This window comes from Bactrocera tryoni, chromosome 1 (assembly GCF_016617805.1).
Source record: "Bactrocera tryoni isolate S06 chromosome 1, CSIRO_BtryS06_freeze2, whole genome shotgun sequence".
NCBI lineage: Eukaryota > Metazoa > Arthropoda > Insecta > Diptera > Tephritidae > Bactrocera > Bactrocera tryoni.
Genome location: NC_052499.1, coordinates 42,302,892 through 42,330,740, shown reverse-complemented (window position 1 = coordinate 42,330,740; position 27,849 = coordinate 42,302,892). Strand labels below are relative to the sequence as shown.

Here is a 27,849-nt window from a genome sequence, read left to right as displayed (position 1 = left end):
TTCGATATTGCATGAACGCCTGGCCGTAAAAAAGGCTTGTTCTCGTTGGATCCCGCACAATTTGACAATCGCTCAAAAAAAGGCTCGTGTGGATTGGTGTAAAGAAATGCTGAAAAAATACGATCGCGGTGCTTCAAAAGACGTTTATAAGATCGTCACAGGTGACGAATCATGGATCTATGCGTATGAGCCCGAAACAAAACAGCAATCGACAAAAAAAAAAAAAATTAAAAAAAAAAAACATTTTCGTTGATAAATATGCCTATTTACATTATTAGGCCAGAAATATATGTATATAGCAACCTACGTACTTCTCTGCAGTGCGGCTTCGTTTGTAGAGAGATGCATCCACTCCGATAGCAGAGCTACAGGAATTACCTGCCTTCGTGAGTTTGAGCGCTGAGGTACATTAAACTGCTCACATAATCTCAATAATATATGCTCTAAGAGGACACTGTCCCATTAGTACACAAGCGGTGTGGCTAAAGACGCAACTTGGCAAAGCTGCAATCAGGAAGATGAGGTGGAAGCATCTAGGCTGTCTCCTTCACTGTCCAGCTTACGCCAAATTAAGTTTGAAGCATCTCAGTTGCCATAATATCTACTGACCCGGCCCATTTCCTGCAACTGATATTAGCCGTCTTTATAAATTTGTTTCTGTCTAAAGGCGTTTTGTCGATATGCGAAGGTCCCTTTCATCCATACCTAGGAGTTCTGGACATCACATCGGTCAGGGGTCTCTGGCAGTCCAAGTCCTATATTAACAATTTCAGAGAGCTCTTTTAATGACATAACGTCAAAATTAACTGAATGTGATAACTGGGGTCACACTTTTCTACATTTTTGACACTAAATGAGTTAAAATTTTAAACCGATGGCTTCGTAATCTGAAGGTTTAACTTCCTTTTGCTTACTGTAATATACCTCGATGAGTCCTATTATTATATGCACTATTTCTTTGCATGGATATTTCATTGACACAATCAATGACAGACAATTTTAGACTGCAGACACATAGTATGAAAGATGTAATTTTAATTACAACAATTTATCTTTGTAAATAAATAATGCTAACGATTTAGTGTAAGTAACTCTATTAACACATCGAAAATAGACAACCGTGAGAGCGTGCCCTTACTGGGCCAAGCCTTGAATGAAGAACTCAAACTGACATCCAGATATCAAATACTCTTGTGCCTGCAGTCAGTTGAAAGTAATCGAACTAATCGCAATATTACTATAAGCAGTTTGTGTTCTTTGAAAATATGAAAAGGCAAAACCGTCCCTCCGACATTTTCTATAAAATGCTTTCGTTTATACGATTCTGCTCACGTCAGATCGGTGTGGACATAATCGAGGAGCATTATGAAATCAATTTGAACACATATTTCGTTCTTGCCGCAATAGTACTTTATTGCCTCTGTTCGGTGAATACGATACGAAAGTATATTGCAACAGATTGGACAGTGTTGCTTGATGTATCCTCACCGGTGAGCTGCACCATACAAGGAGCGGTGAAGTTGATGTCAGCACTTTTGTATCCAAAACTGTATCGAAAATTAGCTTTGGACATCGGAAAAATTTATGAGAAATATCAAGAGATGGGTAAAGAGTACGAGCAGAAATTGCACACATGGAATAGGAGTATGAAAAAACTCTTAATTGGCTGTGCAATAGCGTATTTCGTCACTGGGCTGCTCCTATTATGCACACCGGTTGTGATGTATATACTTAAGGGCGAACGACACTTGATATGGCTTTGTGAAGTGCCCGGTTTCGAAAGGGATTCGTTGTATGGTTATTGGGTCAACAATGCCTTCAGCGTAGTTTGTGTATTCATTGGATGTTTCGGCTTATATGCTGGTGATGTCTATTTAATTATCTTTTTAACACACTCAATGTTCTTTTACGATATATTAGCACTGAAAATAAATGATTTACACAAATTGATAGAGGAAAATAACAATGCAGATCGTCAAACTCAATTAGTTAACGATATTGTAGAGTGGCATCAGTATTATCTGGAGTGAGTATTCTTGAATACTATATAAATTTCTCAATTTCCCTAAATATAATTTTGTTTGCATTCACCACAGTTTTAATGATAAGTGCAATTTGCTGTTCTTTTGGACCATCTCCGCGCACATTATATGCACCACGGCGGGTATCTTGAGCACACTGCTCATCATCATGTTGAAGGATTGGCCTGGCGCTTATACTTACCTTTTGGTGTGCTTTCTCTGGCTATATATGTACTGCATACTTGGTACACGTGTTGAAATAAGTGTAAATATTAAATCCAAATGCCTCAGTAAGCAGTAATACTCTATTAAATACTAGTATGTTTCACTATTCTCCATTAGAACGATCAATTTTGTACTGGGATCTATGACATCCACTGGTACGCCTTAGATGTGCATAATCAAAATACGATTCGCTTAATGCTAACACAATCGCAGGCACCACGAAATATAACCATCGCGGGAATTGAACCCTTATCGGTTAACACTGCACTGAAGGTGAATCTAAACTAGATATTTTTAATTAAACCGTAATATAAATCTAATTAAATATTTTAATTTTTTCAGATAACACGCTCAATTTACAGTTTGGCCATGATGGTATTACGTTTTCAAACTAAATAGAGGAGATTGTGGAAAGTAAAGTGGGGAGTGAGGTCTTCGGATTTATTTGTAATTACACGATTTCATAAAATATAAGGATCATCAAATGTTAGTCATAATATTCATTGTCATTCAACGCCCTTGAAACCAGCCGCTTCATTCGTCGTCACGATCAAAGTCGTGATTATAGGTATTGGTTTATATGAATCAGTTGAGATCCCATGTTAGCTATACTCATATGACTTCAGTTCATATATTTATCATTTTCGTCCTCAATTATTATCTGCAGAAAAAACTTACAAAATATTCGGTTGACAGGCCATAAAGAAAAAAAGCCGCTAAAATGCGTGGAACTACACTTCTACATTACAAAAGCGACTCATTTCGGCTTACAAAATCAGTTGCTGATGAACTAGAAAAGCCTCTATATATAAAAGAAAGGGATAAAAGAAAGATCTCTAAACGATTTCGTGTGCATGACCTTAATTAATGCTGGTTCCATATTTGCTAGCGCTTTCAGGCGTAAGCTTTATCAAAGTACCTCAATTGGACAGTGAAAGTACCTGAGAAGCTCCATTGTCATATACCCTCATTTACAAACAATACTTGTCTCTACAATTTGCTTATAAACCCGTAATTAATAAACGTTCTTTGCAGTTAATTTGCAACTATGAAGTATTAATGACTCTATTAGCATGTCGAAAAATGCTGAAATACAGGCATGGGAATGTGACCAATTCAGTGCTAGTCTGGTTTTATTTCAAGGATATTATTCCGTAAAGACTTTTATTTCAAGAATATTGGACGTCGCAGATATTTCACTTTCGAAATTCCTTTGAAAAATGCAAACTAAAACGCGTCCTTCAAACAACTTTTGTAAATTGATCAAAAGAAGTCGCCTAAGCACCAGCTATTTGATGTAGACGTTATCGAAGAAAATTATAAACTCGCGTATTTTTATACTACACGCTTTAACTACAGTTTAGTTGTGATGGACATGTAGTTTAACGAAGGAATTTTAGCTACCGAAATCAGTGAATCAATGAAATAACAGCTGTCTTCGTTCTTCTTTGTATTTTCATTTGATATTTGAGTGGAATATTTTTGACAAAACAATCGGCTGATATCTAAATCCCCACCAATTTTAGAAGAGGCCATTGGTGTTTGCCGAAGTGTTTGCTACACACCCCAAATGACATTTACTCCTAACGAGTTTGGTGATAGATCGAGCAATGCGGCAGTCAGCAATTTTTGGATGTTGTTTGTCAAATGGAATTTCCGATAGCTGAAATAGATGTTGCTTGACAGAATTCATGCGTTTGCACTTAAAGTGTAATCAGCGTGATTGTCAAGCTTTTAAATGGAATGCTTAGACTTCGTCATTTCATTCCACAGTGACGGAAATTTATGTTGATGATACTGCACTGTTAGTATCAAGTGGCCACCCTAAGACTGCTTCCAGAACACTGCAGATGCAATTGAATGCCTGTGGCACACCAAATGGAACATTTTAGCATCAACACCAAAAGTCAGTACAAGTAGTACAAGTATATACCAACAAGCATAAAAATTGCCCTCAAGTGGCTTTACATGCTCAATAACTCACACAATGCGCAAAATATTTGAGGATTAAAATTGGAAACGTAAAAATAAAAAGAATTCACCTAACATTAAATATGGCGCAGCTATACTGGCTCCATAGACCAAAATCCCTCCTCAGTCTGAAGAATAAGTTGCTAATTTATATGGTAATACTTAGGCCGTTCTGGACGTATTAAATTTAAATCAGCAACGAATTCAAATTTGAAATTAATTCAAGCTTTTCAAAATAAAGTTCTGCGTACCATAGTGGGGGAGCCCTATTCTATGTGAGAAACCACCGGGATCTAAAGTTGTTCACTGTGAAGGGTATAATTAAGCTGGCGGGAGACAGTTTCATATGCAAGTGAAAAATTTAGATATCGTTCACTCAAAACTCAACAATACATTTAAATTTATCAATATCTGTGGTTCATGACATTGTGACGGAGCACTTGAACATGCGCTGGGTGTGCGCGAAGATTCTCCCAAAAGTGCTCACGGACGACCAGAAATGGCGGCGAGTGGAAGTGTGCTAAGAAAATTTGAACGTGTGTGAAAGTGACCCCCAATTTTGAATAACGTAATCACAGGTGACGAGTCCTGGATCATGGACGCCTCTTTAAGTTTGGCTCATATGCCTTTGCTTGCTGCTTTGACAAGTGTTCTATTAAATTGCCTTTAAAACAACCTTTCCAGTCATCGTACATGTAGCGAAAGTTGATTTTGCAACGAAATCGCAATCAATTTCATAAGCTTCGTAACAATTCTTACCTAATATGTAATATGATCTCTTTATAGATCTACACCAACCAGATTTGGTAAAATCAAGAACTTAAACAATATATTTTACAAGAAAAAGGCTATAAGTTAAAAGTGACCATTTACAGATGAAGCTTTTACATTTTAATTGCAACAATTTATGTTTATAAATAAATAATGCTATCATTTAGTACAAATAACTCTATTAACACGTCGCAAAAAGACAACCGTGAGAGTGTGACCAAACAAAAGTTTAACTTAAATTGACACTCAGATTTCTAATACTTTTTTGGCTTCAGTGAGTGGAAGGTATCGAAATACTAACCGGACCCATATTAGCAGTTTAGTTCCTTCAAAAAGATGAAAACCCAAAAACGGCCGTCGGATATGTACTATAAACTACTTTCGGTTATTCGTTTTTGTTCTCGAACCATCGGTGTAGATATTACCGCCGAGGATTATAAAATCAATTTAAATACATATATTGTTATTGTCGCAATAATCGCTTATTACCTCTGTGCGATAAATATGATTGCAAAATATATTCTGACAGATTTGACGGTACTGCTTGATGTCTTTTCACCGGTGAGCTGCACCACACAAGGAGCGGTGAAATTGATGTCAGCACTTTTGTATCCAAAACTGTATCGAAAATTAGCTACGGATATCGGACAAATTTATGAGAAATATCAACAGATGGGAAGAGAGTATGAGCAGAAGTTACTCGAATGGAATAAGAATATGAAGAAAATTCTATTTGCATGCGCAATAGTTTACTCTATCACAGCCATGCTAATTTTATCCACACCCATTGTGATGTATATACTTAAGGGCGAACGTCATCTGATATTGCTTTGCGAAGTACCCGGTTTCGCAGCGGACTCATATTATGGTTATTGGGTGAATAATGCCTTCAATTTATTGTGTGTTATGATTGCCGCTTTCGGGTTATATGCCGGTGATTTGTATTTACTTCTGTTTTTAACACACTCAATATTCTTTTACGATATATTAGTACTGAAAATAAATGATTTACACAAATTGCTAGAAGATGAAGACAAGGAAGACCGTCAAACTAAAATCGTTAATGATATTGTAGAGTGGCACCAGCACTATTTGGAGTCAGTATTCATTATATGCTACATAAATCACTAGGTCTAATCATATGTCGTTTGTGTTCACCATAGATTCAATGATACGTGCAATTTGCTTTTCTTTTGGACTTTCCCACCACGAATCCCACACCAAACTTGCGCTCCTTTATATGGCCACTGTAGTAAATGTCACAAGGACCTACTCGTCTCTGTCCTTGTCCCGTCCATCGCATTTCTTAGACGGCGGTGATGTCAGCCTTTATTTTCACGAGGACATCAACCAGCTGGGCAGCGGCACCTTCCCAATTAAGGGACCGGACATTCCAGGTGCATGCCCTGATATCGTTGTCCTTATTTCGTTTGCCATGGTCGTCATCAAAAGAGGGGTTTCTCATCCGAGGCTGCTTGTCGCTTTTCATTGGGTTAGGCTTTTTACGTGGCGGGTCCCAAACCCAGCGCACAACCCTATGCAGGGGATGTTTCGCCTTCTCACTTTAGCTCACCTTCGAACGGATGTTCTTAGGCTGCCCAGAGGATACTTGGTCAAAGACCGGAAGTCGTGAGCTGCTTGAGTCATATGTAAAAGAATCGTTTCTGGCCACTCCCAAGTGAATGGCGATCAGAGAACTTTCCTCACTTGCGTGAACTTCTACACATGACCCCATCCTCCTGGATGGCTTACTAGGTAATAATAATAATACTCAACGATTACCCTCCTTCCGCCCAACCAACGCGAGGGACGCAATCTGCAAACGAGCTGAATTAGCCGAGTCATGAAATGCTAGAGAGGTAAGAGAGTTTTAAGCTGCCCGACTATAGAAGCAAAAGTTTCAACAGCCAAAATTAAGAATTAGATTCAAGTAAGTTTTTTATTTTTAAATGTTACTTATTAAGAGTAGATTAAAATTGAGTTTGGGGTCCATAGTTACTCCCAGATCAACAAAACTGCATTGCTCCAAGCTAAAGTTTTGTATTTCGTATGAAGTATGGTCTACAGGTCTACGGGAAAAGCACATCGTTTTACATTTTTTAAGGTTCAATGGCATATCATTTCTAACACACCAAGAAACTGGGTTGTTTAAGTCTGTTTGCAACTGACATCTTTCACTATTTAAAGTATATGATTTAAAAAGTTTTACATCTTCGGTAATTTGAACATTTTGCGCCGAGATGAATGATTTCGATGTATGTAATACATATACATATATATATACATATACATATTTCAAAACAAACACTTGAGTATTTTGCTACCTCTAAGGCAACCAGAAGTAGCAGATATACTTCTCTGCACTGCGGCTTCGTTTGTAGAGAGATGCATCCACTCCGATAGCAGAGCTACAGGAATTACCTGCCTTCGTGAGTTTGAGCGCTGAGGTACTTAAACTGCTCACATCAGCGCAATAATATATGCTCTAAGTGGACACTGCCCCATTAGTATACAAGCGGTGTGGCTAAAGACGCAACTTGGCAAAGCTGCAATCAGGAAGATGAGGTGGAAGCATCTAGGCTGTCTCCTTCACTGTCCAGCTTACGCCAAATTAAGTTTGAGGCATCTCAGTTGCCATACTATCTACTGACCCGGCCCATTTCCTGCAACTGATATTAGCCGTCTTTATAAATTTGTTTCTGGCTAAAGGCGTTTTGTCGATATGCGAAGGTCCCTTTCATCCATACCTAGGAGTTCTGGACATCACATCGGTCAGGGGTCTCTAGCAGTCCAAGTGAGATTATTCGTGACCACACCAGAAATTATTCACCTAACCTAACCTAACCTATATTAACAATTTCAGAGAGCTCTTTTAATGACATAATGTCAAAATTAACTGAATGTGATAGCTGGGGTCACATTTTTCCACATTTTTGACACTAAGTGAGTTAAAATTTTAAACCGATGGCTTCGTAATCTGAAGGTATAACTTCCTTTTGGTTACTGTACATAATATACCTCGATGAGTCCTATTATTATATGCACTATTTCTTTGCATGGATATTTCATTGACACAATCAATGACAATTGTCTACATATATTTTAGACTGCAGACACATAGTATGAAAGATGTAATTTTAATTACAACAATTTATCTTTGTAAATAAATAATGCTAACGATTTAGTGTAAGTAACTCTATTAACACATCGAAAATAGACAACCGTGAGAGCGTGCCCTTACTGGGCCAAGCCTTGAATGAAGGCTCAATTCAAACTGACATCCAGATATCAAATACTGTTGTGTCTGCAGTCGGTTGAAAGGAATCGAAATAATCGCAGTTTGTGTTCTTTGAAAATATGAAAAGGCAAAACCGTCCCTCCGACATTTTCTATAAAATGCTTTCGTTTATACGATTCTGCTCACGTCAGATCGGTGTGGACATAATCGAGGAGCATTATGAAATCAATTTGAACACATATTTCGTTCTTGCCGCAATAGTACTTTTATTGCCTCTGTTCGGTGAATACGATACGAAAGTATATTGCAACAGATTGGACAGTGTTGCTTGATGTATCCTCACCGGTGAGCTGCACCATACAAGGAGCGGTGAAGTTGATGTCAGCACTTTTGTATCCAAAACTGTATCGAAAATTAGCTTTGGACATCGGAAAAATTTATGAGAAATATCAAGAGATGGGTAAAGAGTACGAGCAGAAATTGCACACATGGAATAGGAGTATGAAAAAACTCTTAATTGGCTGTGCAATAGCGTATTTCGTCACTGGGCTGCTCCTATTATGCACACCGGTTGTGATGTATATACTTAAGGGCGAACGACACTTGATATGGCTTTGTGAAGTGCCCGGTTTCGAAAGGGATTCGTTGTATGGTTATTGGGTCAACAATGCCTTCAGCGTAGTTTGTGTATTCATTGGATGTTTCGGCTTATATGCTGGTGATGTCTATTTAATTATCTTTTAACACACTCAATGTTCTTTTACGATATATTAGCACTGAAAATAAATGATTTACACAAATTGATAGAGGAAAATAACAATGCAGATCGTCAAACTCAATTAGTTAACGATATTTGTAGAGTGGCATCAGTATTATCTGGAGTGAGTATTCTTGAATACTATATAAATTTCTCAATTTCCCTAAATATAATTTTGTTTGCATTCACCACAGTTTTAATGATAAGTGCAATTTGCTGTTCTTTTGGACCATATCCGCGCACATTATATGCACCACGGCGGGTATCTTAAGCACACTGCTCATCATCATGCTGAAGGATTGGCCTGGCGCTTATACTTACCTTTTGGTGTGCTTTCTCTGGCTATATATGTACTGCATACTTGGTACACGTGTTGAAATAAGTGTAAATATTAAATCCAAATGCCTCAGTAAGCAGTAATGCTCTATTAAATACTAGTATGTTTCACTATTCTCCATTAGAACGATCAATTTTGTACTGGGATCTATGACATCCACTGGTACGCCTTAGATGTGCATAATCAAAATACGATTCGCTTAATGCTAACACAATCGCAGGCACCACGAAATATAACCATCGCGGGAATTGAACCCTTATCGGTTAACACTGCACTGAAGGTGAATCTAAACTAGATATTTTAATTAAACCGTAATATAAATCTAATTAAATATTTTAATTTTTTTCAGATAACACGCTCAATTTACAGTTTGGCCATGATGGTATTACGTTTTCAAACTAAATAGAGGAGATTGTGGAAAGTAAAGTGGGGAGTGAGGTCTTCGGATTTATTTGTAATTACACGATTTCATAAAATATAAGGATCATCAAATGTTAGTCATAATATTCATTGTCATTCAACGCCCTTGAAACCAGCCGTTTCATTCGTCGTCACGATCAAAGTCGTGATTATAGGTATTGGTTTATATGAATCAGTTGAGATCCCATGTTAGCTATACTCATATGACTTCAGTTCATATATTTATCATTTTCGTCCTCAATTATTATCTACAGAAAAAACTTACAAAATATTCGGTTGACAGGCCATAAAGAAAAAAAGCCGCTAAAATGCGTGGAACTACACTTCTACATTACAAAAGCGACTCATTTCGGCTTACAAAATCAGTTGCTGATGAACTAGAAAAGCCTCTATATATAAAAGAAAGGGATAAAAGAAAGATCTCTAAACGATATCGTGTGCATAACCTTAATTAATGCTGGTTCCATATTTGCTAGCGCTTTCAGGCGTAAGCTTTATCAAAGTACCTCAATTGGACAGTGAAAGTACCTGAGAAGCTCCATTGTCATATACCCTCATTTACAAACAATACTTGTCTCTACAATTTGCTTATAAACCCGTAATTAATAAACGTTCTTTGCAGTTAATTTGCAACTATGAAGTGTTAATGACTCTATAAGCATGTCGAAAAATGCTGAAATACAGACATAGGAATGTGACCAATGCAGTGCTAGTCTAGTTTGATTTCAAGGATATTATTCCGTAAAGACTTTTATTTCAAGAATATTGGACGTCGCAGATATTTCACTTTCAAAATTCCATTGAAAAATGCAAACTAAAATGCGTCCTTCAAACAACTCTTGTAAATTGATCAAAAGAAGTCGCCTAAGCACCAGCTATTTGATGTAGACGTTATCGAAGAAAATTATACACTCGCGTATTTTTATACTACACGCTTTAACTACAGTTTAGTTGTGATGGACATGTAGTTTAACGAAGGAATTTTAGCTACCGAAATCAGTGAATCAATGAAATAACAGCTGTCTTCGTTCTTCTTTGTATTTTCATTTGTTGTTTGAGTGGAATATTTTTGACAAAACAATCGGCTGATATCTAAATCCCCACCAATTTTAGAAGAGGCCATTGGTGTTTGCCGAAGTGTTTGCTACACACCCCCAAATGACATTTACTCCTAACGAGTTTAGTGATGGATCGAGCAATGCGGCAGTCAGCAATTTTTTGGATGTTGTTTGTCAAATGGAATTTCCGATAGCTGAAATAGATGTTGCTTGACAGAATTCATGCGTTTGCACTTAAAGTGTAATCAGCGTGATTGTCAAGCTTTTAAATGGAATGCTTAGACTTCGTCATTTCATTCCACAGTGACGGAAATTTATGTTGAGATACTGCACTGTTAGTATCAAGTGGCCACCCTAAGACTGCTTCCAGAACACTGCAGATGCAATTGAATGCCTGTGGCACACCAAATGGAACATTTTAGCATCAATACCAAAAGTCAGTACAAGTAGTACAAGTATATACCAACAAGCATAGAAATTGCCCACAAGTGGCTTTACATGCTCAATAACTCACACAATGCGCAAAATATTTGAGGATTAAAATTGGAAACGTAAAAATAAAAAGAATTGACCTAACATTAAATATGGCGCAACTATACTGGCTCCATAGACCAAAATCCCTCCTCAGTCTGAAGAATAAGTTGCTAATTTATATGGTAATACTTAGGCCGTTCTGGACGTATTAAATTTAAATCAGCAACGAATTCAAATTTGAAATTAATTCAAGCTTTTCAAAATAAAGTTCTGCGTACCATAGTGGGGGAGCCCTATTCTATGTGAGAAACCACCGGGATCTAAAGTTGTTCACTGTGAAGGGGTATAATTAAGCTGGCGGGAGACAGTTTCATATGCAAGTGAAAAATTTAGATATCGTTCACTCAAAACTCAACAATACATTTAAATTTATCAATATCTGTGGTTCATGACATTGTGACGGAGCACTTGAACATGCGCTAGGTGTGCGCGAAGATTGTCCCAAAAGTGCTCACGGACGACCAGAAATGGCGGCGAGTGGAAGTGTGCTAAGAAAATTTGAACATGTGTGAAAGTGGCCCCCAATTTTGAATAACGTAATCACAGGTGACGAGTCCTGGATCATGGACGCCTCTTTAAGTTTGGCTCATATGCCTTTGCTTGCTGCTTTGACAAGTGTTCTATGAAATTGCCTTTAAAACAACCTTTCCAGTCATCGTACATGTAGCGAAAGTTGATTTTGCAACGAAATCGCAATCAATTTCATAAGCTTCGTAACAATTCTTACCTAATATGTAATATGATCTCTTTATAGATCAGTGGTCGGCAAAAGTTAAACTGTGACTGTGTTGGTGAGCACAAGCGAACTGCTCCGCATGAGCAGCCCAGTCGGAAATTGCGTGAATTGAAAAAAAAGTTATCACTTATTGCGTTTCAATGAGAACATAAAAGAAGGTATTGCATATACAATGTACATACGTGCATAGATACAAACTTAAATAAAACATTCAAAAATTCATTTGGATTTATGAATGTTATGTAACATACATAGTTACATACATAAAAATATAATAAAAATTACAAAAATAATTTGCATTTGCCTGCTTCAAATTCCGAAAATATATGTACACGTTATGATATTTCTGTGAAAAAATTATCAATAATAATATTTTTAGGGCAGTTTCTTATTAAAAGAATGTATTTTAAATGCGCTGAGGTCAGTTTGTTGCATTGCTTTGAGCAAACGAACTTTAAGTCGGAAAAAATTTGCTCGCAAAAATATGTCGAAGGATAAAGTGATAAACACAAATAAGAAATTCTTTTTACATGAGGATAAAATGATTCATCCAAATGTTTTTCATGTCTTAAAACACAAAATGCATAGCATTTCACCAAATGCATTCTCAAGCATAAAGTATGTCTCGCAAGGCATCTTTGCATTTAAGAAACAAAGCGCAACAGTCAAGCACGATGTTGATTCGTTGCTGGCTCGACAACGACTGAACGATAGAGCGTAAGCGTACGTGTGAAGTTAGTTTGCAAAATTTTGCTATGAAATTCCGACCACTGATCTACACCAACCAGATTTGGTAAAATCAAGAACTTAAACAATATATTTTACAAGAAAAAGGCTATAAGTTAAAAGTGACCATTTACAGATGAAGCTTTTACATTTTAATTGCAACAAATTATGTTTATAAATAAATAATGCTATCATTTAGTACAAATAACACTATTAACACGTCGCAAAAAGACAACCGTGAGAGTGTGACCAAACAAAAGTTTAACTTAAATTGACACTCAGATTTATAATACTTTTTTGGCTTCAGTGAGTGGAAGGTATCGAAATACTAACCGGACCCATATTAGCAGTTTAGTTCCTTCAAAAAGATGAAAACCCAAAAACGGCCGTCGGATATGTACTATAAACTACTTTCGGTTATACGTTTTTGTTCTCGAACCATCGGTGTAGATATTACCGCCGAGGATTATAAAATCAATTTAAATACATATATTGTTATTGTCGCAATAATCGCTTATTACCTCTGTGCGATAAATATGATTGCAAAATATATTCTGACAGATTTGACGGTGCTGCTTGATGTCTTTTCACCGGTGAGCTGCACCACACAAGGAGCGGTGAAATTGATGTCAGCACTTTTGTATCCAAAACTGTATCGAAAATTAGCTACGGATATCGGACAAATTTATGAGAAATATCAACAGATGGGAAGAGAGTATGAGCAGAAGTTACTCGAATGGAATAAGAATATGAAGAAAATTCTATTTGCATGCGCAATAGTTTACTCTATCACAGCCATGCTAATTTTATCCACACCCATTGTGATGTATATACTTAAGGGCGAACGTCATCTGATATTGCTTTGCGAAGTACCCGGTTTCGCAGCGGATTCATATTATGGTTATTGGGTTAATAATGCCTTCAATTTATTGTGTGTTATGATTGCCGCTTTCGGGTTATATGCCGGTGATTTGTATTTACTTCTCTTTTTAACACACTCAATATTCTTTTACGATATATTAGTACTGAAAATAAACGATTTACACAAATTGCTAGAAGATGAAGACAAGGAAGACCGTCAAACTAAAATCGTTAATGATATTGTAGAGTGGCACCAGCACTATTTGGAGTGAGTATTCATTATATGCTACATAAATCACTAGGTCTAATCATATGTCGTTTGTGTTCACCATAGATTCAATGATACGTGCAATTTGCTTTTCTTTTGGACCATATCCGCGCACATCATATGCACCACGACGGGTATCTTGAGCACACTGCTCATCATCATGCTGAAGGATTGGCCTGGTGCTTATACCTACCTTTTCGTGTGCTTTCTCTGGCTATATATGTACTGCATACTTGGCACACGTGTTGAAATATGCGTAAATATGTTTTTAATAATGACACATTTATCAATCAAAGTATGTATATTAAATACTAATATGTTTCTACTATTTGCCATTAGAACGATCAATTTTGTACTGGGGTTTACGATATCAACTGGTATGCCTTAGATGTGCGTAATCAAAATACGATTCGCTTGATGTTAATGCAGTCGCAGGCACCGCGAAATATAACCATCGCGGGAGTTGAACCGTTATCGGTTAGCACAGCACTCAAGGTGAAGTACCTCTAAAGGAAATATTTATAGTGGAATATATTTTCTATGAAATTTTTATTTTTTGCAGATAACACGGACAATTTACAGTTTGGTCATGATGGTGCTACGTTTCCAAAATAAATAAAGATTTTATTGAAAATATTTGTGGGACAGGAAGAAAAGTATATGGACATTGGATTTATTAGTGCTTATCTAGGTTAACATAAGTGTGATGTCTAGCGAAACATTTCAACGATTAGATTAAGTCCTAGTTCAAGGTCAACACAGAAAAAATAAATAAAGAGTCATAATTACTTTGGTGCAGTATAAAGTTCATCGAATTACTTTGTTATAACAACCGTTGTCAAAATCTTCCCTTAAAGTGAATTATTATTCTTTTTTTAGCCAAAATAGTGAATAACAAGTGGTTCAGGGATGATATAATCTAAGCATTCGTGTTTAATTGAGTTGGTATTTTCTGATGTTTCAGATAGCAAATTTTGTTTTAGAAATATCTAAGCTAAACTCTAAAGAAATGTACAGCAACTGTTTTTATACATGAGATCCGATTGTTACCATTCTTTTCATACAAGGCATATTTAACTCAGAGAATACAGAGGAAAAAAAATCCCTACTCCTATCTATGAGATATGAGATATTAATGAACGTCACACTAGACAATATTAGACAAATAAAATCTTTAGCTTCGACAGAGAGTGCTTACCTTATTCTACGAATGTAGGTTTCCTAGTTAATCCTCAAGACAACATATGCGTGTCAAAGTCCAGGCAGGTGTTTTATTTTTATTCATACATACCAGGAAGGCAGTGTTGAGATGTTTCCATCTCTCATTCTATCAAATAGCATTGAACACCTACAAGGTAATGCTGAAAGAGCTCACAACACCTCTTGCGATCTACTTTGAAAGGAACTTGCCAGAGCCAACAGTTGGTTGGTGCTCGTCGGGCTCTCGTCACCCAGATTGTCAGTACTAGAACGCATGGAGATTTTACTGATACGAGGTGGACCTAATGGAGTACAGTCATACTTCTGGGAAAGCAGTTACAGTCGTATTACGTCCTCGCCGCGCACCCTGTAAACGTGAGCAGCCCTTGTGTAAAATGCGGTAGCTAACCTGTGGAGATCCTAAAGAGCTAAAAGAGAGGAAGCTTCAGCGAAGCCACTCCGATATATTCGGTTTAAGAATTCGATGAAGTCTAATTGCAGCCTCTGTTCACCAAAGGTGCGGCTCGTTATGTAAATGTATATAAAACTTTACACTACTCGCCTAGCAAGGTTATGTGCTGTGTTTGAAACCCGCCACTTAGAAACCACCCCCAATGAAAAATAAACAACAGCCTCGAATGAAAAACCCCACTTTTCATGATGACTATGATGCAAAGGCATTCATCTGTAATGTCCGGTCCCTAATTTGGGAAGTTGCCGGTGCCCACCTTGTTGATGTCCTCGCAAAAGTAAAGACTGACAATTCCGCCGTCCACGAAATGCGATGGACGTGACAATGACGGAGACGAGACCTTTATTACAACGGCCATATAAAAGAGCGCGAATTCGGGAAGTGAATATAGCCACAATCCGCATCAGAGAAAAATGTTTCAACATAACAGTGATTTGCGCTCACGCCTCGACAGAAGAGAGGAACGATATTGTTATTGTTGAACAGCTGAAGCGCGCTTATGACAACTGCCCCTACCACGATGTTAAAATTGTAATTGTCGAGTTTAACAACAGGGTGGGCAAAGAAAGCAACTTTTGTACAATAGTTGGAATATTCAACTCCCTGGTGGAATCTCTCCAATTAGGTTGAAGCTGATCGACCACACAGGGGCCGAAATATGGTTGTGTGTATGTAGTTCTAGATTTCAACATAAGAAAATTCATCAAGCTACTTGGCTGTCTCTGGATCGAAAAATTCGTAACCAGATCGATCAGATTGTGATAGATGGACGACACCTCTCCAGTGTCCTTCACGTACGTACGCTCCGATAACCTAACATCGACTCGGACCACTATCTTGCGATGATACGCCACCACACTTATAAAGCAAACGTCATCAAACACAGGAAAGGTACGATATTGAGAAGCAACCATCGCGAAGCGGTTTTCTACTCGACTTGATCTCCTGCTCCCTGAGAGCACTCATCAGTCACTCAGTAATAGGGAACTATGGAACTCCTTATGTACAGCTGTAAGCGAAGCCATTGCTTTTCGAAAAGTGCCGTTCGCAGTGAAGAAGAAAAAGGTCGACCACAACACGAACGGAGTGGGATAGATGCCGAGAGTTGAAGAGGGAACCGAAAATGCGTGAGTATGAAGGTGCGATGATTAACTAGTGGCTGATGTTCAAAACATACTGAAATTATGAAGGGAACACTTTTCCAGTCTGCTGAACGTCAATGTAAGTGTAACATCTGGAGATGGCGAACCCGATTCCCAAATCGATGACGAAGAAATAGATACTCCATTGTCCGACTATAATGAGGTTCGAATAGCAAATAACCCCATTGACAATGTGCGTGCGTCAGCTTCTTTGCTAAATCTGGTCGGTGGAAAGTATGCCCGAAGATTGGAACCTAAGTGTGGCCTGTTCAATGCACAAAAAGGAAAACCCCACACTCTGCGTCAATTACCGTGGTATAAGCCTTAATACCACATATCTTGTCAAGCATAGTGTGCGAAAGACTGAAGCTTACCGTCAACAAATTTATTGGATCTTATCACTGTGACTTTAGGCCTGGAAACTCAACAACTCACCAGATTTCCACCATTCGCTAAATGTTAGAAAAGATAGGAAAAAAGGGAAGGTCGCTATTTCTGAACTAGGTATCCCCGCAAAGCCAGCTTACACAGCCGTAAGCTGACTTTAAGCAACACTAAAAGCTCCGTCAGAATCGGAAAGGACTTCTCCGACGCTGGGTAGCTCATGTTGTTGGGATGGAAGAGGGCACTCCAGCTTCGAAAGCTTTTTTATCGCCGGTGAAAGCAGAGGAAGAGGAATCCCATCCGTTGGAGAAATCAGGTGAAGAAGGATCTAACTGCACTCACAAATTGACACCAAATAGCGAAAAGAAAAAACGACTCGTGCACTGTTGTTAACTCGGCTATAACCACGTAAGCGTTGCCTACGCCAGTAAAGAAGAGAAGTTGAAAAGGTAACTGTACTCTCCAATTCTTCAGCTTTGCGCAGGTGGCCTGGCACCTATACTAGCCTTATCAAGAAGTAAATTTTTCCATTGAAAGTACAAGGAGCGTTCCAAAGTAAACAGGACTTTTTGAATCTATCTTTATCCACTGTCCAGTTAGAATTTCATTTCATTGAAAGGAAGTGAAGTTATTGCGTTTTAAATGTCAGTATGTTTGTGTTATCGGTGCGAAAATAAGCTTCGAACAAAGAGCCAACATTAAATTTTTTTTAAAATTGGTAAAACTTTCACCGAAACGTTTCAATTGATGAAACAGGTAGCAGAGTGCAAGAGTGGTTTCAACGCTTTCAAAGTGATCGACGCTTGTGACCGATTATTTGACCAAAAATCACATTTTAACCATTAACCACTCCCCGTATTCACCTGATATGGCACCGTGCGATTTCTTCCCTTTCAGAAAAATGAATTTGCCCATGGAAAGGAAAGCGTTATGCAGACGCAGAGGTAATTCAAAAGGTTTGCACCGGCATACTGGCGACCATACCGGTCAACGAGCTAAAACACTCCTTCGACATGCTTTTGGACCGTGCAAAAAGGTGTATAAAAGGAGAAGAAGATTATTTCGAATAAAATTTATTGGTTTTGCGGAAAAAACCATTCGTTCTGTTTTTATACTCTCGCAACAAAGTTGCCATACTCTCTTTGTTCACATAACGGTTGTTTGTAAGTCCTAAAACTAAAAGAGTCAGATATAGGGTTATATATACCAAAGTGATCAGGGCGACGAGTAGAGTCGAAATCCGGATGTCTGTCTGTCCGTCTGTCCGGCCGTCCGTCTGTCCGTCCGTCCGTCCGTCCGTCCGTGCAAGCTGTAACATGAGTGAAAATTGAGATATCATGATGAAACTTGGTACACGTATTCCTTGGCTCCATAAGAAGGTTAAGTTCTAAGATGGGCAAAATCGGCCCACTGCCACGCCCACAAAATGGCGGAAACCGAAAACCTATAAAGTGTCATAACTAAGCCATAAATAAAGATATTAAAGTGAAATTTGGCAAAAGGGATCGCATTAGGGAGGGGCATATTTGGACGTAATTTTTTTGGAAAAGTGGGCGTGGCCCCGCCCCTTCTAAGTTTTTTGTACATATCTCGGAAACTACTATAGTTATGTCAACCAAACTCTACACAGTCGTTTTTTTCAGGCATTTCCATATACAGTTCAAAAATGGAAGAAATCGGATAATAACTACGCCCACCTCCCATACAAAGGTTATGTTGATAATCACTAAAAGTGCGTTAACCGACTAACAAAAAACGTCAGAAACACTAAATTTAACGGAAGAAATTGCAGAAGGAAGCTGCACCCAGGCTTTTTTTAAAAATTGAAAATGGGCGTGGCCTCGCCCACTTATGGACCAAAAACCATATCTCAGGAACTACTAAACCGATTTCAATGAAATTCGGTATATATTATTTTCTTAACACCCTGATGACATGTACGAAATATGGGTGAAATCGGTTCACAAGCACGCCTTCTTCCAAAATAACGCTATTTTGAATTCCATCGGATGCCTTTTCTGTATAATACGAGTATATACATTAGGAACCAATGATGATAGCGGAATAAAACTTTACAAAAATACGGTATTTGAAAAATATGTAAATGACGTATAATGAAATCTCGATTATCACTTTATCATGCGAGAGTATAAAATGTTCGGTGACACCCGAACTTAGCTCTTCCTTACTTGTTTTAAGTTCTATTTACTTTGGAACACACGTTCTATGATTAAGAGCAGGCATTTCTTAACTAGCTCAGAACATATGGTTAATGAACTTAAGGATAGAAACTCCTATTGATGCTTATTTATCGTCTATAGCCCCCTTTTACAATCTTCTTCCCACCCATATTCTCCCAATAGGTGTGGCGATAGAGAAAAACGAATTTTGGTTCTGTAAATCGATAATACAGATGATCAGGTATGAAAAGGGTGCGCAGATTCCTAAGTATTTGTTTTCGTTGAGTCTGATAGAAACTTTCGTGGTTGCACTGGTACTTGGTACTAAGCATAGCAACTGAGGAGCGCAGCTAACTTCATGCTCTCATCTCAAGTTCTTTCATAATTGGCTGAACTGTGATATCACTGAGCCAAAGGACTACTTTTATTGAAAGACCGCATCTTTCGCCATTACCTGCTACTATAGATCAATCGATATGGTTCAAGTATGAGCTATGGATACTAAAGTAACGCCTCCGGCATAGTGTCCGAGTATTTTTATAAAAAAGGTATGTTAATTTATAGCTCGCTACACTTCTGACTTGGCTGAAACTATCCATATTTAATTCACTTAATGATACATAATTTAGCTTCTGTAAAACAGCACGGCTCAGCTAGGCAACGGAAATAGCTGGCGAGCCATTTATGGTTGTCATATATGTATGTACATTCATTTACAAATAATACTTTTCTCTGCAATTTTCTTTTAACATCGCAATTAATAAATATTCTTTGTAATTAATTTGCCACTATGAAGTGTAAATAACTCTATTAACCCGTCGTATATAGACAACCGTGAGAGCGTTCCCTTACTGGGCCAAAACTTGTACAAAAGTTCAACTTAAATTGAAACTCAGATTTCTAATACTCTTGTATCTAGAGTCAGTTGAAGGTATCGAAATAATCACTAGACCTATATTAGCAGTTTAGTTTCTTTGAAAAGATGAAAACCCAAAAACAACCGTCGGACATGTACTATAAACTACTTTCGGTTATTCGTTTTTGTTCTCGAATTATCGGTATAGATATTACCGAAGAGGATTATAAAATCAATTTAAATACATATATTGTTATTGTCGCAATAATCGCTTATTACGTCTGTGCGATAAATATGATTGTAAAATATATTCTGACAGATTTGACGGTGCTGCTTGATGTCTTTTCACCGGTGAGCTGCACCACACAAGGAGTGGTGAAATTGATATCAATACTTTTGTATCCAAAACTGTATCGAAAATTAGCTACGGACATCGGACAAATTTATGAGAAATATCAACAGATGGGAAAAGAGTATGAGCAGAAGTTACTCGAATGGAATAAGAATATGAAGAAAATTCTATTTGCATGCGCAACAGTTTACTCTATCACTGCCATACTAATTTTGTCCACACCCATTGTGATGTATGTACTTAAGGGCGAACGTCATCCGATATTGCTTTGCGAAGTACCCGGTTTCGCAGCGGATTCATATTATGGTTATTGGGTGAATAATGCCTTCAATATAATATGTGTTATGATTGCCGCTTTCGGGTTATATGCCGGTGATTTGTATTTACTTCTGTTTTTAACACACTCAATATTCTTTTACGATATATTAGTACTGAAAATAAACGATTTACACAAATTGCTAGAAGATGAAGACAAGGAAGACCGTCAAACTAAAATCGTTAATGATATTGTAGAGTGGCACCAGCACTATTTGGAGTGAGTATTCATTATATGCTACATAAATCACTAGGTCTATGTCGTTTGTGTACACTATAGATTCAATGATAAGTGCAATTTGCTTTTCTTTTGGACCATATCCGCGCACATTATATGCACCACGTTGGGTATCTTGAGCACACTGCTCATCATCATGCTGAAGGATTGGCCTGGTGCTTATACCTACATTTTCGTGTGCTTTCTCTGGCTATATATGTACTGCATACTTGGCACACGTGTTGAAATATGCGTAAATATGTTTTCCATAATGGCACATTTATCAATCGAAGTATTTTAAATACTAATATGTTTCTATTATTTGCCATTAGAACGATCAATTTTGTACTGGGGTTTACGACATCAACTGGTATGCCTTAGATGTGCGTAATCAAAATACGATTCGCTTGATGTTAATGCAGTCGCAGGCACCACGAAATATAACCATCGCGGGAGTGGAACCGTTATCGGTTAGCACAGCACTCAAGGTGAGTCTAAAGGAAATATTTACAGTGGAATATAATATATTTGGTATGAAATTTTCATTTTTTACAGATAACACGGGCAATTTACAGTTTGGTCATGATGGTTCTACGTTTCCAAAATAAATAAAAGGTATTATTGAAAATATTTGTAGAACAAGGAAAAGGTGTATGGATACTGGATTTATTAGTGCTTACATAGATTAACATAAGTATAATGTCTAGCAGGAAATTTCCATGAATAGATTAATTTCAAGTTCAAGGTCAACACAGAAAACATGAATAAAAAGTCATAATTACTTTGGTTCACTATAAAGTTTTTGGAATGATTGTTTTCAAGTATGCTAGTCAAAGTATACAAGAAATAAATTCTTTACACCTTTTTATACAAAATGGTTAATAGCAAGTGATTTGGGGGTGATATAATATAATTATTTGTAGACAATTCTGTTGCTATCTTTTGATGTTAGAAATATCTTAGCTGACCACCAAAGAAATGTACAGCGATTGATTTTATACATGAGATCTGATAGTTACCATTCCTTCCATATAGTTGTATAGATAATATAGTTGAAGTCATCGTTCAAACAACTTCAATAGCAATGAACACCGGCAATATAATGCCGTAAGAACTCAGAACACATCCAGCGATCTATTTTGGAAGGAACTTTCCAAAGCAAACAGTTGCTTGGGGCTCTCCAGATTCTTATCAAACCCAGATCTCCATTATTACCTCTCATGAAGTTTCTAGTGATAGTGTTGAGAGGATACCTGTACTCTTCAAATCTTTAGCTTTGCAGTAACCTGTAATTATACTAAGGGTTGGAACCCATACTATTCTTATCAAGCAAGCTTATGTAAGTTTACGACTAGTTTGATACAAAAAGCCGTTGTTGGTGGGATCCTAAAGCCATGTGGATACTGAGAAGCTCCGCCAACTGAACGCTATCATCTCAAGGTCCTTCGCAAATGTAGCTTTTTCCGATGCCCTAAAACACACCGAGACCTTATAAAACATAATTGGCTGAATATTATAAATCTAAACTTTTATTTAAAGACCGCATCTTTTGCCAATAGCTCCTCTACAACAGTATAGACAACAGTACAGATCAATCGATGTCTTTCAAGTTTTAGCTCTGGATACCAAAATGTACTATATATAATTTAGCTTCAGTAAAACGTCTTGGCTCGGCTCGGCTCGACTAGGCTACGGAAATACCTGGCAGGCCCATTTCTGATTATCATATACACACATTTACAAATAATAATTTTCTCTGCAATTTTCTTTTAAAATCGCAATTAATAAATGTTCTATGCAATTAATTTGAAGTGTTTATGACTCAATTAGCACGTCGAGAAATGCTGAAAGACAGGCGTGGGAATGTGACCAATGCTGTGTTAGTCACACCTTTTTATTTAAGCATATTATTTAGTAAACACTTTAGTTTCAAGAATATTGGACGTCGCAGATATTTCACTTTCGAAAATTTATTGCAATATGCAAACTAAAACGCGGCCTTCAGACAACTTTTGTAAATTGCTCAAAATAATTCGGCTAAGCTCCAGCTTAGTCGGTATAGATGTTATCGATGAGAATTTTAAATTTAATTATGTCGTCGGTTTTGTTTTGGTGGCGATCGCTTGGAATTTTACAATCTCAATATATACGGTTTGGAAAGATGTGAAAACCGATTGGACGGTGCTCTTGGATGTATTTTCACCGATCAGTTGCGCCACTCAAGGCGTGATCAAAATAATGTCCATACTCTTGTACCCAAAATTATATCGTGAACTGGCAATGGACCTTGTAAACATTTACAAGAAATACGAAGCGTTAGGAACAAAATATGAGACGAAATTATTTGAATGGAACCAGAGTATGAAGAATATTCTCATCATTGGTGGCTTAGTATATTTCGTGTCTGCTGTGCTAGCGCTGATTACGCCCGTCTTCTTATACATATTCAAAGGTGAAAGGCATCTAATAATTATGTGTCAGATGCCGTATGTTGATTTGGACACAGATCATGGCTATTTCATTACGATTGGTTATAATATACTGTGTGTTTTCGTAGCGGCGTTCGGTTTGTACGGTGCCGACTTATACGTCTTTCTATTTCTATCACACTCGATATTCTTCTACGATATTTTCGCACTTAAAGTCGAAGATCTGCATGAAGTATTGCACGAGAATAAGCAGGATACACGTCTAAAGGCAATGGTTAATGACATTGCTAGTTGGCATCAATACTACTTGGAGTGAGTGTTTTCTTCAAACTTAAACAATTTGTATAAGAAATTATAAGTATTTATTTGGTGTTTAGCTTCAACGATAAATGCAACCAGATTTTCTTCTGGACCATTACCGCGCACATATTATGCACCATATTGGGCATCTTGACCACATTGCTTATAATTATGCTGAAATACTGGCCTGGTGCTTATCCCTACATATTCGTCTGTTTCGTTTGGTTATATATGTATAGTATTCTGGGCACGCGTGTGGAAATATGCGTAAATATATAGAAATTGTAAACATAACAAAAAATATTTTTCAGTTGTGTTTTTACAGAATGATCAATTTTGCGATGGAATTTACGATATCAACTGGTATGATCTGGATGTTAGCGATCAGAAGACAGTAAGCTTAATGCTTATGCAGTCGCAGGTGCCACGCATTATAACCATAGCGGGTATTGAGCCGTTGTCAGTAAATACTGCGCTTAAGGTAAATTTGACTACGAAATAAAATATATACATACACAAGTATAATATAAAATTGTGGCTGCGTTTTTAGATCACACGCTCAATCTACAGTTTAGCTATGATGGTCATGCAGTTCAACGAGTGAAGCTAAACCACTGAAAGCAGCGTTAAAAATCGCAAAGTAAATAATGGTTCAATTGAAAGTACAGTTTCTCAAATATATTATTTTAATTCCCAATATTTTTTCTTTACTTTTGTCATTGTGGTGCATATTGGAGAATATCATGAAAATTTCTTAAATGCAGCTTCCTTCTTACTATCTTAGATTTTTAGCTTCTTTAAAGATTCTTTAAAGTAATGGACTTTAGAGTAACACGTGAGGTCTTCTTAAACTACTTAGGTTAGTGTTTACAGTGAACAAACCAAAAGTCTTAGGTAGTTAGGAGTGCAGCCTTGTCATGCTCAGTTAGCGCTAAATGCTCCTTTTTATTAAGTTATAAATATTATGGAGTTCTCTTTGAAACTTATCCCTAAGATCTCACCTTCAAAAACTTGTTAAGTTGGAGCCGAGAATAGAGTAAAGTAACACCTCAAGTCTTATAAAGCCAACGACATATGACGTTGACAGACCAAAAGGCTTATACTTTGCGACAAAAGAAAAATTAGAAATATGGCAGCCTAAGGTGTCAACTTCAGCAACTTGCACAAATGGAGGTTGAAGAGACACTAAAACTTCATTTTTGCAAATGTCAGTCTTCAGTTGGTTCAGGCAGGTTATCTTCCACTGATGCCAATTGAAGAGACGTTGTGCAGCTAGGGTGAAAAAATACAGAACAAAGTTCTATCATTCGCGTCAGCCGGAAATCTGCTGAAAGTACTTATATGCTTTGACTCTCATATGTTGGCTGAAATTTGTATTTTTTGGACAGAAGTTCAATTATTCTGACTCTATTTACTATACTCACAAAGCCGTAAATATGTGCAGATTTATATAGCAACATATGTAAGTAAACTTAAAACGGATTCATTAACTTTCTGACTACTTTGCTGGTCGGCAACATTTTTCGACAATCGGCAGTATATTCTTGCAAGATTTTTTGCAATACACGAACACATAAATAACGTTTACATATATGCACACAGATAGGTGTGGTTGAACAACTGAATGGAGATTATTTAATATTTCTTTTGTTCACATTTCTTGTGCTGAAGTACGATATTTTCATTAAAATCGCACATATCTACGACACGCCAATGTATTTATGGTAGATATGTATGGCTCTACAATGCCTTTCACTTATCCAATAACTGCAGTAGTCGTAAGAGTCGTAAGCTTTCTTGTGTTAGTCAGTAGGTAACAATCAATAGTGTTGCATTAAAGGCCTTGGCTCTTAAACAGCAAACACAAAACTACGACCATTTACTGACCAAATGCTTACAATTAGCCAGTTAGCAAGTCATGCACGCCAGCATGGGTAAATACTAAGGCACTCGCTCTGAACAGCACTTAGTTTTCGTATTGGATAAGCTAAGTTATACTTTACATTCCGATTCAACGAGGCAAGACGAAATATCTCTTGTCATCAAACAAACAATCCCCGCATTCACGACTTGTCTCCCACGACACTGTTGACAGTCATAACTTCGAATTCGTATATAATTTCGCCGATCTAGAGATCAGCATTAACAACAACGTCAGCCTATAAATCCTATGCAGAATAACTCTTGCCAACAGGTGCTATTTCCGTCTAAGTGGGCAATTGAGAAGAAAAGTCCTCTCTCGACGAACAAAACCAAATTCTACAAGTCACTCATCATCCCCGTCCTGCTATATGGTGCAGAGGCTTGGACGATGACAGCAACCGATGAGTCGCCGTTACAAGTTTTCGAGAGAAATGTTCTGCGAAAGATTTATGGTCGTTTGCGCATTGGCAACGGCGAATATCGCAATCGATGGCATGATGAACTGTACGAGATGTACGACGACTTTAACATAGTTCAGCGAATTAAAAGACAGCGGCTATGCTGGCTAGGTCATGTCATCCGAATGAATGAAAACACTCTATCTTTGAGAGTATTCGATGCAGTACCCGCGTGAAGCAGAGGAAAACCACCATCCCGTTGAAAAGAACAGGAGAAGATGAACCTGGCCACACTTGGAATCTCCAATAGGTGCCAAACTAAACTCGACTATAATCGCATAATCGATGTCTGCGCCAATAAAGAAGAAGAAGAAGTTTAAATGGTTAGCGTAACGAGCTGAGTTCATTTAGCCCTGGCCGTCTGTCTGCCTGTATATATGCAAACTAGTCCTTCAGTTTTTTGAATATCGATCTGAAAATTTGCGCACGACCTTTTTCCACCAAGAAGCTGATCATTTGCCGAATTCGCAGATATTGGAAAACTTTCATAAATTTGAGCTGAATTATTTTCCAAGGAAGCAATACCATTTACAAACAAATTATGCAGATTGGAACATTATAGCAAATAGTTGTTATACAAACTGTTCGGTAAAAATAAAATTCTTTGAGGAAACTTTTTTCTTGTATTATATCTTCAGTGCAACCAAAGTTGACGAAATTTATTGCTTTTATTTGCGAAGAGTCCTATAACTTCGGTGCAACTGATTCATATCTTGGATGGAAACATTTTCGTGACACTGTTCGTGCCCCATAGTGTGTATCATTCAAACAGTCCCGTGTGGCCTTTCGCGTGGTTTGATGTGATCACTGCAGGTTCATCCAAAAAAGTGAAGATTTCAAAAGTAATAAGACATATACTTTACCACCTTCCTGGTCATTTTCTACAGATATTCCTGTTGAAAACATTCACCACTAACACGATTCAGGATGAACCAATCATGACTTAGCCTTAAAAATCCTACTATATGCCGTTCTGGTAACAAGGGAACCAACAGAGCATAATCTTATCTGCATGAGGTCTACAGGGTTGTTAATTTACGTAGCCGTTAAGTCAGAAATATTTCCATATATCGCAAGAACGTTACAAACTAGTTGCCACAAAACTGGCATTCTATAGGCTGAATTTCAGTATAACCATCGAATCATTATTTTAGTTTGTCAAAACATAATAAACATTCATCTCAAGCATATGTTTTAACATTGACGGTTGATTTGACAAATATCTTAATAGCAAATTGTTTATCTGGAAACAAAATACTTTATATACATACAACAACAACATTCAACAAAGTCAATGTCAAGGGCTTTTTTTCGGAAAATTTGTCTGATGCATTTAAAGACTTTTACCATCTCACAGCATGCATATGTTAATTCGAGAACTCATTTTTGGGAAATTTCTATTATTCTATATTCCAATACTTTCGATATTCTTTGGTAGTACGATTGGACTTTTCGTTCAACCATTATTTATGACCCAGATCCAGAGTGTAAAATTAATACTGAAACTGTTCAAAGCCTGATTTATGCAGACTTTTACATATTTTCATGAATCTTTCGTAGAGCAAAATATACATGAAGGATTCGAATACGTTCCTAAAGTAGCAGCTATTTCGATCATGGCTGTTGTTTATCCCTTAGTCCATTGAATTCATCCATTTCGATGCTCATATGTACTTATTTTTACCAAAATATGGTGTC

At 37.3% G+C, this 27,849-nt stretch overlaps 5 protein-coding genes and 1 pseudogene across 7 annotated transcripts in view; 5 read left to right on the top strand and 1 right to left on the bottom strand.

Annotated features, from left to right (window-relative positions):
• LOC120781805 (tyrosine-protein phosphatase non-receptor type 23) overlaps positions 1 to 27,849 on the bottom strand; it is a 36,786-nt gene that overhangs the window by 5,034 nt on the left and 3,903 nt on the right. The gene's annotated exons all lie outside the window — the stretch shown is intronic.
• Positions 1,224 to 3,252, top strand: LOC120781776 (odorant receptor 67d-like). Of its 2 annotated transcripts, XM_040114010.1 has the most exons (5): positions 1,224 to 1,863; positions 1,921 to 2,026; positions 2,097 to 2,286; positions 2,364 to 2,519; positions 2,589 to 3,252. In XM_040114010.1, the coding sequence occupies exons 1-5, from the start codon at positions 1,266 to 1,268 to the stop codon at positions 2,643 to 2,645; spliced, it is 1,107 nt and encodes a 368-aa protein (XP_039969944.1). In that variant the 5' UTR covers positions 1,224 to 1,265; the 3' UTR covers positions 2,646 to 3,252. The 2 variants fall into 2 exon arrangements, with proteins under 2 accessions (XP_039969944.1, XP_039969940.1); XM_040114006.1 differs by having other exon boundaries at positions 1,224 to 2,026.
• On the top strand, positions 8,338 to 10,346 carry LOC120781788 (annotated as a pseudogene).
• LOC120781757 (odorant receptor 67d-like) lies at positions 13,111 to 14,738 on the top strand. Its single transcript, XM_040113993.1, has 4 exons — positions 13,111 to 13,923; positions 13,990 to 14,179; positions 14,263 to 14,418; positions 14,486 to 14,738. Exons 1-4 carry the CDS (start codon positions 13,163 to 13,165, stop codon positions 14,540 to 14,542), a joined length of 1,164 nt encoding a protein of 387 aa, XP_039969927.1. The 5' UTR covers positions 13,111 to 13,162; the 3' UTR covers positions 14,543 to 14,738.
• Positions 20,222 to 21,832, top strand: LOC120781762 (odorant receptor 67d-like). Of its 2 annotated transcripts, XM_040114001.1 has the most exons (5): positions 20,222 to 20,359; positions 20,477 to 21,044; positions 21,105 to 21,294; positions 21,374 to 21,529; positions 21,597 to 21,688. In XM_040114001.1, the coding sequence occupies exons 1-5, from the start codon at positions 20,284 to 20,286 to the stop codon at positions 21,651 to 21,653; spliced, it is 1,047 nt and encodes a 348-aa protein (XP_039969935.1). In that variant the 5' UTR covers positions 20,222 to 20,283; the 3' UTR covers positions 21,654 to 21,688. The 2 variants fall into 2 exon arrangements, with proteins under 2 accessions (XP_039969935.1, XP_039969932.1); XM_040113998.1 differs by having other exon boundaries at positions 20,222 to 21,044; positions 21,597 to 21,832.
• On the top strand, positions 22,978 to 24,469 carry LOC120781795 (odorant receptor 67d-like). Its single transcript, XM_040114021.1, has 4 exons — positions 22,978 to 23,782; positions 23,848 to 24,037; positions 24,096 to 24,251; positions 24,321 to 24,469. The coding sequence occupies exons 1-4, from the start codon at positions 23,022 to 23,024 to the stop codon at positions 24,372 to 24,374; spliced, it is 1,161 nt and encodes a 386-aa protein (XP_039969955.1). The 5' UTR covers positions 22,978 to 23,021; the 3' UTR covers positions 24,375 to 24,469.